The sequence below is a fragment of the Montipora capricornis genome, chromosome 11 (assembly GCF_036669925.1).
Source record: "Montipora capricornis isolate CH-2021 chromosome 11, ASM3666992v2, whole genome shotgun sequence".
Lineage (NCBI taxonomy): Eukaryota > Metazoa > Cnidaria > Anthozoa > Scleractinia > Acroporidae > Montipora > Montipora capricornis.
Genome location: NC_090893.1, coordinates 39,123,426 through 39,144,154, shown reverse-complemented (window position 1 = coordinate 39,144,154; position 20,729 = coordinate 39,123,426). Strand labels below are relative to the sequence as shown.

At 40.4% G+C, this 20,729-nt stretch overlaps 2 protein-coding genes across 2 annotated transcripts in view; one reads left to right on the top strand and one right to left on the bottom strand.

Annotated features, from left to right (window-relative positions):
• Positions 1–2,814: 2,814 nt before the first annotated feature.
• LOC138023472 (collagen alpha-1(X) chain-like) lies at positions 2,815–16,597 on the top strand. The gene is made up of 6 exons (XM_068870471.1): positions 2,815–2,874; positions 2,954–3,058; positions 9,524–9,903; positions 10,045–10,067; positions 13,649–13,758; positions 15,791–16,597. The coding sequence occupies exons 2-6, from the start codon at positions 2,959–2,961 to the stop codon at positions 16,165–16,167; spliced, it is 990 nt and encodes a 329-aa protein (XP_068726572.1). The 5' UTR covers positions 2,815–2,874; positions 2,954–2,958; the 3' UTR covers positions 16,168–16,597.
• Positions 16,598–19,295: 2,698 nt separating this feature from the next.
• Positions 19,296–20,729, bottom strand: part of LOC138024289 (sulfite oxidase-like) — an 11,625-nt gene continuing 10,191 nt past the window's right edge. The window contains 1 exon segment of the mRNA XM_068871448.1: positions 19,296–20,420. Within this exon segment, the coding sequence (XP_068727549.1) occupies positions 19,688–20,420 (733 nt within the window). The 3' untranslated portion in view covers positions 19,296–19,687.

Here is a 20,729-nt window from a genome sequence, read left to right as displayed (position 1 = left end):
TATAAGCTGGATCTACCTGTTGTGGCTTTCAGGCGCTCCCCTAACCTTCGAGACCTGCTGGTTACAGCTAAACTGTCCCCCAATGTAACTCACTCTAATTCCACACTTCCTTCCGGTTCTTTTCGCTGTGGCAAAAACTGCGCTACCTGTCCTTACATTTCCCATGGACTAACCAACTACAAATTCTGCTCCACTGGCGAAACGCGCTCCATTAATTTCCACATAACTTGCGAAACTAAAAACCTTATCTACATGATTCAATGCAACAGATGCCATCTACAGTACATAGGAGAAACTAAACGACGTTTAAAAAGACCGTTTTAATGAACACCGCCGCACTTTAGATAACGCTAACACCAAATCCAAACCTACTACAGTCGCAGAACATTTCCTCTCCTCTCTTCACAACATCTCCAAGGACATGCAATTAATCCCTATCGAAAAAATGTTTTCTAACAGAGACTCGATCCGTAAGGCCAGGGAAGCTTTTTTAATTTTAAAAGGCAGGACAATTGATCCCAACGGTCTTAATATCCGCGAAGAAACGTATTAGATTTCAGTTTATTATTTTAGTGATTTCCGTTATTTTTCCGTGACTCTTAGTATTTGAATTCAAAATCTTTGTAACTGCCATGTTTTATCACATTTTTTCCAGTATTACGTCAACACCCATTTACTATGTATATATGTACATAGAAGAAATTCAATGTAAACTCTCATTGTACCTGAAGAAGGCTGGTTTGGCCAGCCGAAATGTAGTACACCACTAAAATCAAATCTACGTTGTATCGGCTCTTGCTTAAAATATTTATATTTACTCGCCGACCGGTTGGTTCAGTTGCTTGAACATTGAACTGCTCTGCGCATGCTCGTAACATTGATCGTCCTTGGCCATTTGAGTAATACATGCTGCATTGGTGATCGCATCTTCAAGGTTTATGAACTGTAGCGCCGATCTAACAAGCCTTGTTCGTATACTCCGTAGGCCTTTAATTAAGCAACGGATATACTATCTGCAAGAAGTAGAGCACGGAGTTCGGACCTGCTAGCAGTCCCTTCTATGTCACTTGAGTGGCGGGATTGTTGACTCAACCGTGCTTTGTCACGCAATGGTGAGGGCTTCTCGGTGTTTCTCTCGATTGCGTGACGAAACCCGAGAGACCAAAAGAAAGCGCGCGCACTCGACTGACCGAGAAGGGACTGCTAACAGTCTATTGCCAATGATGCTACCTTTAATTACTGAAAATAAAATAATACTCTTTCAATTGCTCAATGTCGAAGACTGCAGACATTTGTTTTTTGTTGCTGTTTTTTTTTTTTTTTTTTTTTTGCTTCTGTGCGCAAAATGTTGATATTTATGTCATTGTCACAAGATGTAACCATGAGTTCGGTACATTCTACGAACAACCCCCTAAATCCACCCCACAAAGGATGTCTATAGATAACTCAGACACCCACCCTATCAGACAAGAATATTTAGGCCTGACAGTTTCTGACACTGGAGGAAACACACGAGTTATAAACGGATGATGCTTGATTTCAAAAATCTTAATCTTCTCCTTTGTTCTTCCTGATCCCGAGTGGGTGGGATTTGAATTCATAAATCTAAGTTTAGCCGGTACAATGACAGCCCCACAGTCGCCTCGTTCAAGGTGAGTTTATTATAACTTTCTCTTAGGACTGATAAGACTGATACAACAGTATATTTTCTCCCCAAAAGAAACCCTTTCCAGCTCCCACGTCTTCCCGGGAAAACCTGCGAATCCAGAATTTCCACCCCACAATTCTTTGTTCTCGTAGTTCTCCATGACACCGATGACGAGCACAAATATTGGAACAAATTCACTACGAACCCTCAAATAATGAAAAAATAATTGTGTCTTTTATTTCATTTGAGAGCTCTAAAAGCTTTTAATCTTTTTTTAATCCCATTGCATAAGGTAGCCCAGAGCTTTTGCTCCCAGACTGGGAGCCTTTGAGGACAAGAAGGAGAATCGAGGGAAAATCGATCAGTTGCCAGTATTCCAGCTACTTGTACTCTCGTCGCCATGGGCCACGATTCTTAAAATAACGATCTTAAGAATTTTCGCCCCAAGATTACGCTTTTCTTTTCGTCAACGCAAAGCAGAAAGTCTGCATTCGAACGACTGTCGCATCAACTCGCATAGTTTGTAGGCCGTTAAAGGTCGTTATTAAGAGGTTTAATTAAAGAACAACGACGTCATCCAAAGCAAGAACGCCAAAAAATCAGTATCTCCTTCCGTCTCTTTTAGAGTGCTAAAGCTTGGTACAGGACCTAATAACGCGATGTCAAATGATCACATTTTAGGTTATATGGAAGACATGAAAAGCAGACGAAAGATGTTTAATCTTCTCTCAAGGCATCCACACTGTTCAAAGTAATGTTTTTGTTGTGGGAAGTTGGCATACGTTTTAGACATCGAAAAAAAATCGCGGGCTCTTGGAACGAGAATGAAGCCACCATGTTCAGATGAAGTTTAGCAGTACCTGCTTAAACAATAAACGAATAGGTGAAGAAATGCACTTTCTTGTAGATGAAGACATGCTTGATCCAGTTTGGCTAAGATTGCAGCAAAGCCATGTCCAAACCATTGGCAATGGTTTTTATTATTGTAAAGCGTAACGAACCTCTTATCTTCAGAGGGCTACAATAATGTTGATTTAACGAAGATTTTCCACCAGAACCTTGTTAAAAAACCAGACCTCTTCCCCAGTCCATCCAAGACAAAAGAACGACGAATCATTAAAATTGAAAGTCTGGTACAAGCTTGAATAATTTACCATCGTGGAATATAAAACTAATATCGGACTTTCTTTGTAGTCAGGATTATTCAAGCGGCCTACAAGAGTCTGGTATGTAACTGCATAAAAAATCATCCGAGATTTTTCAGTGTTAAGCTTTCTAAGAATTTCCAACTTTCAACGTTTTCAGGAAACATGGACGCCAGGCTAGCATTGAGTTTTATACTTTCCTCGTTGTTTGTAATCGCTGGCACATGGCCTGTGGAACCCTCCACACAAGATCAACACCAACAAGGTAAGTAACTTTGCCTTTTTAATCAAATGGCCTTCACAGATGCATAACATCACCATTCTTCTCTTAAAACCTAACAGCTCAATTGCTTCTCTATCGATTTCTCGTTGATGTTCTGAAAAAATACTTGTGCTTACACTAACCTCCTCTTTTTAAATGCTTCTAAGCATAAAGCGCTTAACAAAACTCTTCACATTTCACACTACTCACACCCTTGCCCGAAACAGGAAAACGAGAATCGCTCATTTACATTTATTTCTTCACTGTCTAAAACATTTCATTTTACCGTCGACTTTAAGTTATTCTTCGATGTTTGCTGATCCGGCTTAAGGGTTAGATCAAAGTTGGTTTCATTGGTTTATTTGAAAAGATGAATTTAATCACCAATGGGAGTCCACTCACATTTTACGAAGGTATCGGAAAAACATAAAGAAAAAATTTGTACCAGATCACCACAATTATGAACAACCATAAAGCACAGGAGATAGCATTCAAGTCTCAGATCTATATCATAATTTTTACAAAACAATTATAATACGAATTTTTTGTTCTTTAGCAAGTTTAATTCTCTTCCGACCACATTCCCTTTTTTAAATTGTAAAACTCTTAATAATGACTCCATTTTGATTGTTGGCGATGAATTTGAAGACAAATTACCTGAATGTCACGCAAAATTCAAGCATGAAAATTTTTATTTTTATCGATTTAGTGTTGCCACAGAAAACAGCCTTTTGTGAGAAATGTAGCTGTATGTGACACGAAAGCAAACTGGAACCGGCTAAGTCCGCACGCGTTTTGCATAATCAATTACGGAGCCCGTCAAAACCGTTGGTGCCTCTTTGTTTTTCGCTTTCAAATCACCTTCAACACCAGCCGAGAAATTAATGAGTTGAAAAAACGGCTTTTGGCTTCACAGTACAAAGCCACTTTCAAAATAAACGGCTCCAGGTCCAATGGGTGTGAAACTTTAGTTGCCATGCAGGTCTAACTGTATAAGAACACCTTCAATATTGAATGAATATTGATATAAAGGTGGGCACAAGTTTCTGTCACTGACTATTCTTAAGTTTTCCCGAGATACTCGTGAACGGCAATAATAATTTTAAATATTACTTCACGGTAGTTATCGAGAAGTACGTTTTAAGCCAACGGAAGAATGAGTTTGGAACATTGTGGAACGCCTAGAACACCGTGTGCTATAAAATCATGAATCGATTGAATTCCGTTTTGTCGAACATTTGTTCCCTGTCAACGCATTTGTGTTTCTGTTTCCTACTTTAAAACGCACCAACATGATATTACGAGCCTCGTGCATACGAGCAAATTTCATGTAACAGCTTTTGTCACAATCTTTATTTTCTTTTGTGGATATAAAGAGTTCTCACAAGCGCTTCTGCATCAGCCAGCGTTTATGTGGGAAATAAAAATTTCCACGAGCGAAAATCTGTTCCAATGGAAGAATTGCAACATAAGATACGGCAACGAACATCCGTATGTGTTGTTTTCTCATAGATAGCGACATAGAATTATTTCTCCAGCACTTGGGGTGCAGTGAGAGCACTCGCCTCCCACCAATGTGACCCGGGTTCGATTCCCAGATTCGGCGTCAAATGTGGGTTGAGTTTGTTGGTTCTCTACTCTGCACCGAGAGGTTTTCATTCGGGTACTCCGGTTGCCCCTCTCCTCAAAAACCAATATTTGATTTGATTTGTGTTAATTGTTCATTTCAGTTTACAGTGTCCCCAATTAGTGCTTCTGCGCTTGACCGACTAGACACCTTAAATAGAGTTCCTTTCCTTTCCTTTCCTAATGAACCAATCGTCGACAAATATTTCTTTTCTCGTCCACACCAGCAAATAGATTTGTGACATGATAATTGCCACATTTAAATTCCTTCGAGTGGCCCGGAGGCCTATCGGCCTACAAAAGCTCCAAACGTTTGACTTAATATATGTTGTGAACAATGGCGAAAATTCTGTAACAGATCTAAAAGTTCTCTTTTCTCGGTGAATACAGACGACACTGAATTGTTCGATCCAGCTAAGATTTGTCCTCGATAAGTACTCTAGGCAATTCTTTGACCCTCTTTATGCACTCATCTTACTCCAAACTGGCCGTAACCTCACAGTTTGGAAGCCGATCTCACCTTGAGGCAAGCAACAAGGCTAACTTTTTTCATTTTAGAACAAGTTCATTACATCGTTTAGTGATCGAACCGTCGGCGAACTGCAAAATGGAAATCTTTCGAATAAATTTATCAATCATAACGCGGATAGCACTTGAGAAATGTAACCGATTCTCGAACTAAATTCACCTTGGAAGGGAAGATGCCATTTGAAGCGCATTTAGAGGCGAAGAATAAACACGACGTCTTTCAACAATTCCCTCACTTTTGATAGTGGTCGGACTTGGACCTAACCCCACATATAGCCTTGAATCCATCGCAGCCTGCATTCCGACACTAAAACATACTTATAACACAAAATAACGGTGTTTCCCTCTCTTTGGCTTATGCCCTAACTCCTGACTTCGTATTTATTGTTCTCATCCCATCGTTACACCGTGTGATACAACAAATGAACCTTTCTTTTTGAAAAAAATATCTAACTAATAGACACTGTAACTTGAAAGACTTTGTAATGCTCTAGAAATATCTATGTAAACTAACAAAATAAATCTTTGTGCTGAAACATAATTTCCTAAGTACTGTATACTTCATAATCTTGTTCTATGATGTAATACTGTTGTTAACGAGGATATTACAGTTGTAACTTTGATGCTAAGTGTAACAAAAACTAATGCAACATGTAATAAATTAACAGATAAACAATACCAATCCTCTCTTTTTTGAGCTGTGTAATAACATTTTCGAGCCGTGTAAAATGTCTTTTACAAACTGTAACTCATATATCTAATGTTAGGCCTGCAAGCAGGCTCTACCGTTTAAAAATATTTCGACTTTAGGGGCTTGATGACTAGTCCCCAAGCCCCTATATTTCGACTGCGCACTCCCATTTTCAACGGAAGAGCCTGTTTGCAGACTAAGCTAATATTTGAAATGAAGTTTAACCAAACAAAACCATTTACTATTAAATAGCTGATAACATAACAATGATCAAGAAATACTCTGCTTGCCAGTTTTCTTCGTCAAGCGAGAAGGAAGGGAAACCTCCGCACGGATCTCCTCGATATCGTTCAGGGTTTAGGACGAATGATTGAACTCTTAACCGGTTTAAAACCCGCTATAACCAGTTTGAATTTTAACGCCCGTCCAATGGCGGAAGAGGGGAAGTGACGTTGCATTGACGTCGCGTCACGCATGCGTGACAAAACATCGAGGAGATCTGTGCCGAGCTTTCGTTTCCTTCTCGGTAGACAGGGAAATCACTGAAGACTCTACCAAGGACTATAATCAAGAAATCGCCTTTTGGCCATTTTGAAAAACAGAGCTTCAGTATTATAACTAATGACTGCAAGATACGACGAAGCTATTGACCGATCAGAGTGCGGTCATTTACTACATTTACTGAGGAATTACTTACTCTCCTACTGGTTATCAACACCCACTGCGCGAACTCCTTGGTTTGTGTTTCTGCTATCGCATTTGCAGTTGTTTCGGGTAAAATTAGAGGTGTTAGTTCTCGCTTCTAATTATGGGCTCCATTTTGAAAAAACGTGAATAATGAAATATTTCCGTTAAAGGGAGACTATCACGGTAGTGGGCATGTTCTTGCCGTAGTGAATGTCACCGTGTATAAGCCAATCAGAAGTGACGATATGATTCGTGCGGAAAATTTACCGGTACTAAGTACGCGTGAAGATTTCGCTCAACCATCAGTGATTGTTTAATAATCCAGAAATTCTTACTCGTAGGTGTAAATTTCTCGCACGAATTATAACGTCGCTTTCGATTGGCTCATAAAATGATGACATTCGTTACGGCTAGAACATGCGCAATACCGTGATATTCTCCCTTTACGTTCTGCATTACATTAGTCATTTTTAGTTTCCTAAATAATTGCTCAATTGCTAAAGAGTTGCATTTTTCATTTTTGACCAAGTCACATGTAATCGCTTCGGTTGCTGATTGGTTCACTGCACTTTTTGCGCCCCTTGTCGTAAGCTATATTAAGTACATTACTTTAGAGTTATTCATTTCAATGCTTCTTTACCCGAAACTTGAGCAATGCGATACAGAAACAATAGCTCGCTTATGCAGATTGACCTGCAGCCTTAAAATTTGCGACCTGGGTTTTACAACAAGCAGCCTCGAACTCAGTCTCTCGTCTCTTCCTCCCTTGTCATCAAAATGGCAACCCATCCATTTTCTACCTCGAATTAACTATTATCTTTAATTCGTAATTTGCTCTGAATTTATTATTATCGTTAATTTTGACAAAAATACTTTTATGAATGTTACACTGTACTGGTGAAAACATACTGTTAAACTAGATTTAAAAACTTATACACTTATAAGTACTGTGTTTAAGTTTTTAAATCTAGTTTAACAGTTAATTTTGACGACTGAAAGCTTGATATGGATTGTGGAAAAATGGTCACATACTTTTTAAAAGAAAACCGAAGTGTATGGACAGAGGACGGAAACCTCGGAATTTTGATTAACCCGTCACCTAACCATTTGACCACCACACCGCTAGGTGTTTGAGGACAATGTTTTAAACACTATTTAACAATGTTGTATTATCACTCGGCAACAAACCAAAAGGTCGGTTACCAAACTTCATGACAAAGTTAAACATTTTAAAGTCAATTCCTTATTTTCTCTCTTACCACAAGTCCTGGGACGCAGTGTCCTAAATAGACGATAATAGTAAATTCAAATCAAATTACACGTTAACGATAATCGTTAATAGGCCTTATGACGTCATATCCCAAGAAATTCACCACCAAGCCTCGTTTGTACAAAATTATTCACATCATCTGGACATCCAATGCTGTTCGCACGTGGGTTTTCTTTACAAGTTTACTCCTCCGGGATTCAGCTCAAGCTAAAATTTTAAAGTTGGATTTTCGAAATCGATGCTTGGTGGTGAAATCAACTATTCAGACGTCATCACGCATAAGGGCTATTTAGAGAAGAGATCATGTTGCAAAACGGATGTGACCAGCTGTAACCAGGGTCTCTCGGTAGTAAATGAGACGAGAAAAGGGAGCCTGGTTTCGAGGCTACTTGACAAGTACCTCCAGAGAGGTTACGTTTCCTTACTCAGTCCTCCCATAAATTAACACTTAACTTTTCACCTGGCGAGAGAGAAGCCCCATGCGTACCCTTCATACAGTGATTGGTAATCCGTTCCAAATTATCAGGAACCTTTAAGATCTACGACGGTAAAAGCGGCGATGACTCTCTATGCAATTCTGTCTAATGAGTACAACAATGGCTTTGCAAGTGTGCATTGCTTTCTTGCTCTCTGCTGGCTATTATTTGGGATTGTAGCAACGTCTAGTCCTTTGTTTTCGTCAGAGGATTGAGAAAATGGAATAATCCAAAAAAAATTTAAAACGTCTCCGTCGTAGATCGTAAGGTCTTTCTTACTGGAAACCGATTAATCGTCCAGGTCATAAATTTTCTTAGTAATTTCGCTAAAAACAGGCAGTCAAATCTCGTACTCATTCTCCTCCTCGCACTAGAATCTAAAGGTTCCTACTAAATTCTATGACTAGCCTTTTGTTCAGACTAGTGCTTGTATGCATCAGTTTACTTTACGCCTAAATGAAATGAACTCTCGTTGTTTCTGTTCGCTATTTGTTGTTCTGCAGCATGACCTCTTTCTTTGAAATCCAGACACTGGGTTGCAAACGAATCAGAGGCGTTGTGGTGCTCAGGCACAATCAATCTGATAGGCCATAATTTGAAGGGAACCGCATTCTAAATTTATAGTAAACTGGTGGGCCCAGACCAAATGAAAGACATTGATACTTCTAGGTTTTGGGATTCTGACTGAGTCGCGAGGAAGCTACGACATTTAAACTTAGTTCTAGGTTCGCTTAAACAACATATTCTGGACATGATCGATCGAAAAATTGCTATAAATGGATTGCAACATACGAGTGGGGTATAATGGGGGCTCTCTCTTTACGCTAAATGTTCTCATGTGTGCGGATGGTACTACTGAACAAGAAAGACGGACATTGAAATGCTTGATGCCAAAATCGTACAAATAAGATGGAAATAACTATGTGGACCACTAAGCGTGGAGAACAAAATGGCAATGCAAGCGGAGACCGAAAAGAGCAGGGTAGACAAGTAAGATTCTATTTCACCTTTCTTAGAAGACAGTTTTCAAAGAGAAAGACAAACTATTTCAGTTGCAACTGTATCAAAAGTGAGATAGAATCCAAGGAATGTGGATCATTTCGGGTTTTTTTTAATTCAAGTGTGTAGTGAATTTGCCTTCGTTCTAATGTCTTGTCTTAACCTTGATATAACATATCGTTTATTGTAAGGTGAGAAAAAGGATAGCTGGTATTATCCACCCCCACCACCTCCGCCCCCACCCCCACCACCTCCCCCCCCACCGGGTCCCCCTGGACAAGACGGCCCCATGGGTCTTCCCGGACCTACAGGACCAGATGGACCAAAAGGCCCTCCAGGACCAATGGGTCCACAAGGGCCACCCGGCATACCAGGATACCCAGGTTCTCCCGCTGGACCCCCTGGAAGACCAGGTCCCATGGGACCACCGGGACCAGCTGGCGGAAGGGGACCACCCGGAGACATGGGAGCAATGGGGGCTCCTGGAGGAGCAGGCGGCACTGGAGCACATCATCCCTCATATGGAAAACGAAAGAGGGGAGCAACAGAATTTGGAGAAATTACAAGACTTGTCTGATAAATGAACAACAAGAAAAACGCAATTTCAAAAGGACAAATGTGACTCACATAGGTCTCGTATTTTGTGACCTCGACAAGTTTCCAGCACCTCGTTTTTGTATTAGAATGTCTTATGTGTATTTTTTATTTCTAGAATCAACAACGGCCAAGAAAACTGTGAGCCCGACAGAACAGAAAACTCAATGGTTTTATATCCAGGCGGCTACGTTTTTTAGATAAGTCGCCATAAATCAGATTTTCCTTCGCCCAAGGTCTAGTTAAGAAAAAAACAGATCACATCCCCATTGCTGGTTTGCATGTGACGTCATGGTGGCCATGTTCACAGTTGGCAAGAACAATAACCTTTCTCTCCACTGGGAACTAAACTTTATTATTATGCAAATTCTGCGAAAAGAAATGGTTATGACCGGAATGAATACTCCAAAATAAGATGAGACACTTCGTGACACATATACAGGTGTTACATTCGGTGTTACGTGGCAATAGACAATTTTACAGTTGTAGCTAAGTTACTTGGCCCAGGAATGGAAGCGAGGTTGCCGGTGTCCCTGCTTTGATACAAACCTTTGTGCTTTTGTAATGTTAATGTAGACTAATTCGAATTACAACAACACAATTTACATGAGAAAAGCAGTGAGGTCTGTATCAATACAAGGTCACCGGCAGCCTCGTAGCAGTTCATAGGCTAGGTCACTGAGCAAATAACTGCAAAATGTCCCATACCTGGCAATCTCAGTGATAACCCGCTTTGGCAGATAAACAACACTTTTTAGGCAGAGAATAACTGCTGGGTTAGGCACTGGTCTCTAATGTTTAGGTTTAATTAAGGGCCGACTCGAAATGGTTTGCTTTCATAAATTGTTCTGGTGAAACCATATTTAAACTTAGTAACACATTAGTAAGATCGTTTGGTACCTTATATACACAAAACTAAGTGCCTCGCCTTAATTTGGAGTATCCATTCTCGTTACAACCGAAAAGAAATTGGACTGTATTGCCAACCAACATGGCCGCCTTGTTACGTAGGTAAAAAAACAAAAATTTGCTGAGGAACAAAATTTTGATCGTTATCAGTAATTAGTTGTTTCTTTGCTTCGGTATTGTAGGAAATTGTTGAAATTAAACCTTGTTCTGAGTTTGGTTGCAAATTTTTCTTTACCTGTTTCCCAACAAAATTTCAATTCGATTCAGACAGAACTTATGATCGTCTTGTGACCTTGTTTTGTTTGGAAGCAAAATATCATCACACTTAAGGATTCAATTTATGTCGTTGCGAAAGAAGCTTTGAAAGTACCCACGTTTTAACGATACTCGACCCCATGCATTGCTACCATCCGAGCTTGCGAGTTGCGTGTAGTTTGTACCATGTCCCGTGGATGGGTTATTTATTTTTACAATACGTTAACCCTGGCTTGAGCTTGCGATACAATCGAAACCCAGTACCTGGTCAGTGGTCAACTTTTAAAAAAGAAGTTAACCTCGATAAGATCTAAACTTGAGCCCGCCATATGGTCACGTGATACTGGTCAAATTGGTTGATTTTCTTGTTGTTTAACACTTTTATTCGTACCGCTGGGCACTAAAACATCGAATAACAACTCAAAATTGGGCCACGAGGAGCGAACACCAATGAGAGGCTCCCAAAAACAAAACGAGGCTATTTCACATAAACAATGTCAATAAATTGACATACATGAAAGGGTTGGACGTACGTACGGTCGAACGGTGACCAAAACCAAATTTTCTTGCACAGATGGGTTACCATATTTTCTTACCAATGGTGCTCCGCGCGTGCGCGGCTCCGCTATGGCAAAAAAAAAGCAACGAAAAAGAAACATTAACATATTTAAACTGAGGTTGTGATGAGTGTAAGCGAGAATGAACATCACAGTCAATAGCCATTTCAGTATTTGTGAAGCAAGCCAAAAAACCTTGAAGTTTGAAATTGATTCGAACCCACGACAGTACCATAGTGCTGCACTCTGCTCTACCACTGACCGGCTACCAAGCCATTTCGAAGTCGATCAGTCGATTGAGAATTCAATTGCAAATTTGTAACTCATCGTTGGGCGACGACATTGCTTGCAATCAAGCTCTTTTGGGGGTTTATTTGGATTCCTTAGAATGGCGGGGGGGTCAAAAGTCGGGAAATTGCACTGAACGTGCTCTCCCTTCACGGACAAATAGGCTTACAAGGCAATACACAGCATTGTGAAATGGCAACTCAAATAAAATGCCACTTAAAAATCCAACGCCCCTTCTATCTAAGCGGACGTCTTGACAAAAAAAACAAGTCCGTTTCTACTTAATCTATAAATAGACCAACCTAAATTTATACATCTCTATCTCTTGTTGAACAAAACAAGAGATTTTACAAGCCCACGGAAGTCTTTTAATTCCGCCTTCTTCAGCAAAAATGTGGACATTGTCACAACAACAGACAATAAAGCTCTCTATTAATTTCAAAAACAGAAGTTCAGGATTACAATATGCAATGAAATAAATCTTAAAAGACACTTTAGTATTAATAAAAGAGCGTTTAAAACGTTCAGTTTTAATCTGATGAAGTACATAGGAATGGCCACGATTCCTTAGCAATCTTGTTTTACTGGCTGGTAGGAGATCTGCCAAAGGGCCCTTATCTGATGCCACTAAAAGGCTTGAAACAGTCTCGACCGCCTTAAGGAAGCCAAAACGAACTGCTCCTTTCTGAAATTTTAGAAACATACTTTTCATAACTTGCAACACACCATACTGACATGCCATAAGTAAAAAGAGGTATAGAGAATCTAAACTATAACCATACTTCTTGCACACTCGTAATATGTGCATACGCCCTCCCGAGAAGAGTATAAATTTGCTTGTCCCAGTTTGACGAATAGTTACAAGAAATAAACAAAGTACTGACTTCTATAAATATCAAAAAGGGGGCTAGAAAAACAGGGAAGTCAAGTGTAACAGCAAAGAATGAAATTATTCAACATTTACACCGTTTTGCAGAACGCTCCACAAACTCTAGTCCTCTAATCCTTTGGCCTAGGTTAATAGACGTTTCATTCATTTCATACCAATTATTACAGCGGTTTTCAATTGAGTGTCGAAAGTAATACGCGATTTGCATTGGTTTTGTATTACTCTACTCAATGATTGGTTCAACGTTCTCTTGCCACTTTTTCAACCAATCAGAAGTGAAACCAAAACCAATAGTGGCTCGTGCGTGCACATTTTCCCGCGCTTTGTGTCGGCTACGTTTAATTACTTCGAGTTGATTGTTTTACTGGGTTGCCTCCGTCCTTTTTGATTGGCCGAATTACTTACTTTGGTTTTGGTTTTACCACACTCGATTGAAACTCGCTCTATGCTGCAACTAACAGTAAGGAATGAGAAGATGGATGGACTAACGTGAATCCTCTTTGAATTAATTTTTCTGAAATTTAACCGATTTTTTCCATCTCAGCACGCGTTTGAAGTATATAAGACAAATCTGTATTATGATCGAACTTCGTTAGAATTAAGATAACCCGCATTCCCTTCTTTTAGTTTCTCTACCAAACCCACTTCTCCTTCTTCCCTTGGGGGGCTTACGAGGGCCCTGTCAAGCAATATGGTCTCCCAGTAAGAAGTTGCTATTAAATAAAAAAAAAATAACAAAATAATGACGCCAACCCCCCCTCCCCTCGCCCCTTTTTTTTTTAAAGACTGTGTTTCTGCACTAAGATAATTCACTGTTGTAACAGAGGACACTTTGATTCCATTACGCTAACCTTTTCAAATTCACTGAACCCTGACCAAGGTATCACTGGGGTGGCTCTTACAACAAAGAAAATATTTGTGAGTATGAGTAAAGGTAAAAAGGCCGATCTTTCGTCGAGGAAAGATAAAAAAATATGCATTTGATACATACTCGTAAACACAGCTTGAACGATACGTTACGGAAACAACTGAAATATGCGAATGCTTGTTTATGGTCGACACTTCGTTTCACAAAAGGCGGCTTGAATTGCGGGAGATTTTACAAAATAAATAAATAAATTACTCTAATACTATATTGAAGTCCACTGCAATCGTAGAATATTTTCTCACGCCTCCTCTTTACACATCCTTTACATTGTAGACGCGATAAAGCCAAAACCGTAACATCAGTAACAAAAGCTCTCTTTCGGAGTACTGAAAAAGGGCGTAGACATATTCTCCAAAACAAGTATACCTATACCCACAAACCCCAACCCTAACCCTGACCTGATCTTAATGTTAACGGTTGACATTGCAATCTTCTCAGTCTAATCTCCTCTCAATATCTGGTTTAGTTGAAAATTCAACTTCTTCAGGTTAAATTCATGACGAAAACGTTGGTTACTTAGCATGTCATCCAACTTTCGCGAAAGCCACGAACCAGCTTCGTTCCGTTTAATGTACACCATCGAATTGTCAAAACGTTTTCTCATCACCACAGTGTAGTCAAAAACTATTTGTTACTAAGCCTTGCCACACTGTTTTCACCAACCCATGACGCCGAACGAGGAAACTACAAAATTCTCTGGCATAAATGCAACAATTATTTAACGGTAAACATGCTGTGCTAAATAACAAAATCAGAAAAGCAATATATGTGTTTTTTTTTTATATTTTTTCATCTGAATCAACACATCACACAAACTCAGGTATATTAAGGAGTGGGTCACTTGTTAATTAGTGTAAAACTTCCAGGGGTGATCTATCTTTGCATACGTGTAAAAGGCTTCTAGCTCAGTCATGGTAAACGACTGCCCAAAGTAAGTTTAGTTATTAGTGTTGTTGCCATGGCACCCAATGAAGTGACCAATTAACAGCCCACTTCCGGTTTAGGTTTCGGACGGTACTTTATCAACAGTTTATTGCAGTCTTACTACTTGCCCAAGTACCATGGAATGCATGTCCAGGTCACGTGACCAAAGAACTGTCACTAATGTAACTTTATACATACTAATTAAACAGACTTTTCAGTACGGTTTGACAGCCTTTCCAATTACATCGGCTACGGTTGAGTAGGTAGTAAAACTACAGAACAAACCCGGAAGTGGTCTGTTTTTTGGTCAAGTGACATATTTCAAGTAAAACAAAAATCTTAAGTTATCTGTTACGAGGGGATGTAACCTGTCACCAAGTTTTGTCCAAACTGTGCGAACCATTTTCGAGATTGACCACTCCCTCACTTTTTGACTACTGATTAGATGACCCAGTCCTTAATATACCTGAGAAGAGGTACTGCGAAGATAATTCTGCGATTTGGATAAAAGGTTTAGACCAATTTCGATGTATTGAAATTCTAGCTTGGCTATGAAGTTTAGGGAAATAAGTTACAAAAAAGTCCTGAGTGGCCTGGTTTTTAATTTTTCTTGGGTTTGCAATGAGTATTAAAATTCTCGTCCTCTCTTGTTTTCATTTGATCCTGGAACAGGCCTTGAGAATTCCCTAAAAACAATCACGGTTGACCAGTGAATTTAACCAAGCAAGCGAAATTTGAGATACAATCGAAAGAGTGTTATCAACGAAAAAAGTCCTTGTCTATACCAGCCTCGTCAACTAATGATGAAATTTAGTCGAAAACTCACCGTTCCTTTTTTCCTCAAAATTAATTTAAAACTGCAGTTGCTTTCAATGATTTTCCAACAGTGAACGTGTTGCAGGAAAGGTCGAGAGGTCAGGGTGTAGACGCCCCTCTGACAGCCAAGTGCATATATGTGTTCTGCAGTCATACTTTCAACTTGGTCATAAAAAGTCCTGCCAGTTAAAGTTTCTTGACTTGTATTTTTTTCTGCCCAGTATTGTAAAGATAATTTGGGCATGGTCACAGAGACATTATCAATGGACCTAACGGTGATTTTTAATTACCAATGCAGGCACCAAAAAGGATATTTACCCGTACGCATTTCCACCACCACCACCACCCCCACCACCTCCACCGCCACCACCACCGGGTCCCCAAGGACCAGATGGACCCATGGGGATTCCAGGACCAAGAGGACCTGATGGACCAAAGGGACCCCCTGGACCCCCCGGACTGCCCGGTCCCCCTGGCATTCCAGGTTACCCAGGGAACCCTGCCGGACCTCCAGGAAGACCGGGTCCTATGGGACCACCGGGACCAGCAGGCGGACAGGGACCACCAGGAGATATGGGAGCGATGGGAGCACCCGGGGGTGTAGGAGGAGTTGGGACGCACTTGGGAAAACGCAAGAGGCTCGCACCGGAATTGAAGGACAACACGACACAATAGCAAATTTATAAATCAGTGTCATCGAGGAACGAATTGTATACAGAGGTCAATTTAGAATTGTGGTTCTTCCTGTTTGTCTCGTTTAAGAGCAACTCCGAACGACTCTCAGTTTTGTAACAAAATTTAATAAGTTTTGTATTTCCGAGTTCAGATAATTTATGAAAATCATGGTATGGCTAAAAAAAGGAGACCGCCCGTTTTTTTCTAAACAATTCGCTTTTTTTTTTTCGGAAAAAATATCTAGATGCGTGTTTACGTCTTTATGGATACATATGCAGGTTTTGGTTTGTTTCTTATTATTAACCTTTTTTCGGGAAAAAAAAGTAGTTATAGATTTAATAGGTTAAAGAATGCAATACCTATAATCATTTTGTGTAAAAACATTTGACATCTAATTGAGAGTTTAGAGAATAACAAATACCTGTTAGGAGTGTTTCTATGTGCTTTTTGCGCCACGCTAGATTTTGGATCTTGAAGCAAAAGAGAACGCCTTTAAGAAATGTTAAGGACGGTGCCTACTAATTTTTGGGCAGTTGTATGGATATGCGGGAAACGCAGATCTCAGCAAGTGTGATTGAAATTCAAAAAGAAAATTGGGGGTAACCGTGCATTTTTCAAAGCTAATTTGTCAACAATATTTGTAAAAAGCTTTACAATACAAAGCAATGTATGGCGTTACTTTCCAAATTAAAGCTTAATTATCTCTCAGAAATGCATGGTTACCCCCAATGTTCTTTTTGGATACCAAGAGAACTTACAAAGATCTACTTTCTCCGGATAGTTTTAAACCACGCTAAAATATCACTGTATTAGTAAACATCACCAATAGGAAACCAGAGTATCTTGAGATGCGCAGAACGTATGCGCAATAACAATAGTAGGCACTGTCCTTAACTTCGATGAATGTAATTCTGACGAATGAGCCTCCGAACAAGACCGAAATTACTATTTTGCAAGATGAATTAACAATTATCGTTGATTCGTAATTTTGCTTTGGGTGGACTAAAATGGCGGAGGATAATTAACAATTATTCCATGAGCGCGCGTTGGATATGAGATGGTAAATAGCCAACGAGGCGCGTAGCGCCGAGTTGGCTATAACCAGTCTCATATCCAACAAGCGCGAATGGAATAATTGTTTTATTAAATTCCTTAAACTCCAAAAGTTTGGAAGTACGAAATACGAGCGAAAAAAGGGAGAAAATCCTAGCGAAATCGAAAAAACTTGATGAAGATGCGATGTTGTGTAATACCTGGTGGTCAGACAGACGCAGGCTCATCACAAAAACATTTCTTATCTTTTCGCGTACTTCTAAGCTTCGAAATTGATCCAGACTTTCCCCAAAAACGTTTTTCTTGTGCTTTATACCAAGAGAAATTTCGATTTCTGGCGTAAAAAAATTTAGCTTAGCAACGTTTAGCGCAATCATTTACCATATATGGTCAAACTAAGGTATATGAGCTGATAACCGAGATTGAGTGAACCAATCAGAGTACGAGAATTGCATTATCCGAGGTTGAGAATTTAATAATCATTGTTATTCCGATTAGGAATTTCTGATGAGGTATTGTTATATTTGTTTTGTTCTTTTGTTTTGTTTTATGGACTTTGATTACAGTATTTCGGATCCGGTATATGAATTATCGTTAATTTAGGACACTGTGTACCAGAACTTGTGATGGCAGAGAAAAAAAAGGAAAATAAAAGTCATATGGGTGGACAAAGCCTGGGCTCTAGTCCGGGGCTGTATGGGTATTGAAAGAGGAGTACATAAGCTAAGAAAGCGAATTACACGTGGTTTCCATCTAGGCATCAGAACCAACCGCCTCTCAATTCGGTATGTCAAAAATATCCCCTTTCCCAAGTCAGAATGCTAAATCCCGTAGGTTAGAAATATCAAAACGTGGTGAACCTTGTTCAGTATTTCCATTGTGGCCGACACTCTCCAGTTAACCCATTGATGCCTGAGTACACTTAACAATTTTACTCTGTCTAAGGCCAGACAATTTTACTCGTCACCTGGGACCGTCCTAGGGCGCCCAAGGAGTCAATGGATTAATGCCCGTTTTTAAGGATCGGCACGATCAGACTGTTGTGCAAATTATAACAGACCAAGAGGAAACCGCTGAGACGCCGATGAAGGAAGACAAAGACAATCAAGTTCAGGAATCCACAAAAGTTTCAAAAGGAGGCTAACGAAGACCACTTTCAGTTTAACAAGAGGGTAACCGAAACCCTCAGCAGCGCATTCGCGGCTTGATAGAGTTGAAACCAACCAAGATTCCCTGCTAGCAGAGATCTCTTTTCTTTTTGTTTTCGCTGGGCTGAAGACTACGGGAAAAGAGACCTCTGCCACGGCTTCGAACCTCACTGTGCTGAGCATGCGCGGCGGCTACTTCCTTTAGTTGCTGCCTTCGAGAAGTCTTCAGCTGCAGCAGCTAATAAGAAACCGTGTTGCGTCTCCCATTTCTCATACTCAATCACAGCGAGGAGGTTAGGAGCCAGAATGGCACAGTCGGTTAGTGCGCGGCCTTGGTGCAAGAGGTCCCTAGTTCGATACCCGTATCTCACATCCTTGCTTCGACTTCTTTCCTTTCAGCGTAACGTAAAGTAGCTTTAAATACCCTTAAAACGGAGAAATGAAAGAATAAAAATGAGGGCACCGCCGGCTTCCTGGGAGAATACCCTCGCTCTAAAGGGTAAAGGAATCACCGACGTTAAATAAGGTGTACCTTTACCTTTACAATTCGAATTCACTTCTTACATATTAGTCAAGCAATAGCACGCCCACACATATCGTCCTAATATTGGCACGCCTTACACATATCGTCTTACCATTGGCATGCCTCACATAAATAGTCCTAGCGTTGGCACCTGTATTGCTTACGGGAGCCCGAACCATTGGCGCTGATGCCGGCCAAGCAGTCAAACAGGCGTACTTTTTTTCCTCATTTTCCCACTAGCGAGTAGTGTTTTCTGGCCGAGCTCGGATGCACGTCAGGCTTAGATTCAAGCCTATTTTCATGCAATATCTAGGCTGAGTTAAACTCAGTCAAACTTTTGTCTAATGACGACACCCATCATCTACCATTTTTTCAGTTCACGGAAGGCTAAATAAATGCTTAGATTTTTGGCGTTTGGTGCTCCTCAGTTTATTTTAAATGTCATTAGCCAAGGCTACAACTGAAATTCCTTTTTTCCACTGCATTTTCATAGTCTAAAATCAAACAGTTTGACTGATTTTTGAGAAGTCAAGGTGTGAGTTCCAAAGAAACTCGAGTGTTTACATGATACGAGGATCAAAGCAATAAAATTTAACATCAACTTGGTTGATGAGGAATAATGTCCTGGAAACATCTTTGAGACCTGGTGGTTCGAGCAAGAACTTTACGCCCAACTTAAATATTGAGGCTTATATTGCAGCAAGCTCTCGTTTTGAACGATTAGATAAATACTTGATTGCTGCATAACTTTGCACTGATTAGAAACTTAAATATAGCATAAATCCCTTATCACATCCTACTCGCGTTTTACTGTAACATTTACACGATGCCATGCATTTGAAAGCACCCCTCGTAAATTCCAGATAGGGGCAACGCTGTCTGGTTGGGTGTTGTATGAGGAATCCACTGCCTTGACACAAATCTGCAGGGAGTCCACTCCTTTAGGCAGGGTCAGAGTAGCTTGCCAAAGTTTCCAGGCCCACGCGCGGTGTAGCTTATTTTCTCCTTGAAGCTCAGCAACATGCCACGTTTTACCGCCATCGAGTGATACATCAACGCGGACGACACCTCTTCCGCCCCCGCTCCATGCGTAGCCTTTGAGGGTGATTTCTTCATCATCGGCTGAGATGGCTGTACCCTCGGCTGGATCGCAAATGGCTGATGTCACGGGAAGATCTTGAATCGCAGGAGCTGACGTGAAGTCAACTGAATCCCAATCAACACATGGAGAGAAGCCTTTGTAATCATTTTGCTGCCAGTGACTTGAGCTTTCCTTCAAACTTGGCACGATCCTTTTCAGCCACTTCACATTGCGAGCACCTACCACCCCTGGGGCTACAAGTCGAACAGGAAACCCATGGTCCCGTGGGATGGGGACGCCATTCATTTCGTAGGCCACAATGACGTCTCTGTCATCGGAAAGTGCGGTGCTGACCGGGATAGAAGCGCCGTATGTTGAGCCCGTGGTGTCATGATCAGCACCCTCGAACTGAATATGTTCCACGCGTGTCTCATTAATCCCAGCAAATCTGTTGAATAAAACAGTCATTTTGTAAAATCTTTCTAAACCTACTATCATCTCCTCCTCAACATTGAATCGGGGATTTGAGCTGAAACCACTACGCAAAAAAAAAAAGGCTCTCCATTTTCTACCTTGAAACTAGTTCTAACAAGTCACAACTTGCAATGTCATTGATTTCGGGATCGGTGAACTTCCTCTTAAACGAAAAAGCATCCTTCTCAGAATCTCAAAGTTTCTATAAAGCACAGGATATGGAGGTGATCTCTGAACTTCTTGCGCTTTTCTTCTTTTTATTTCTTTATTTCGCTTCGTTTTT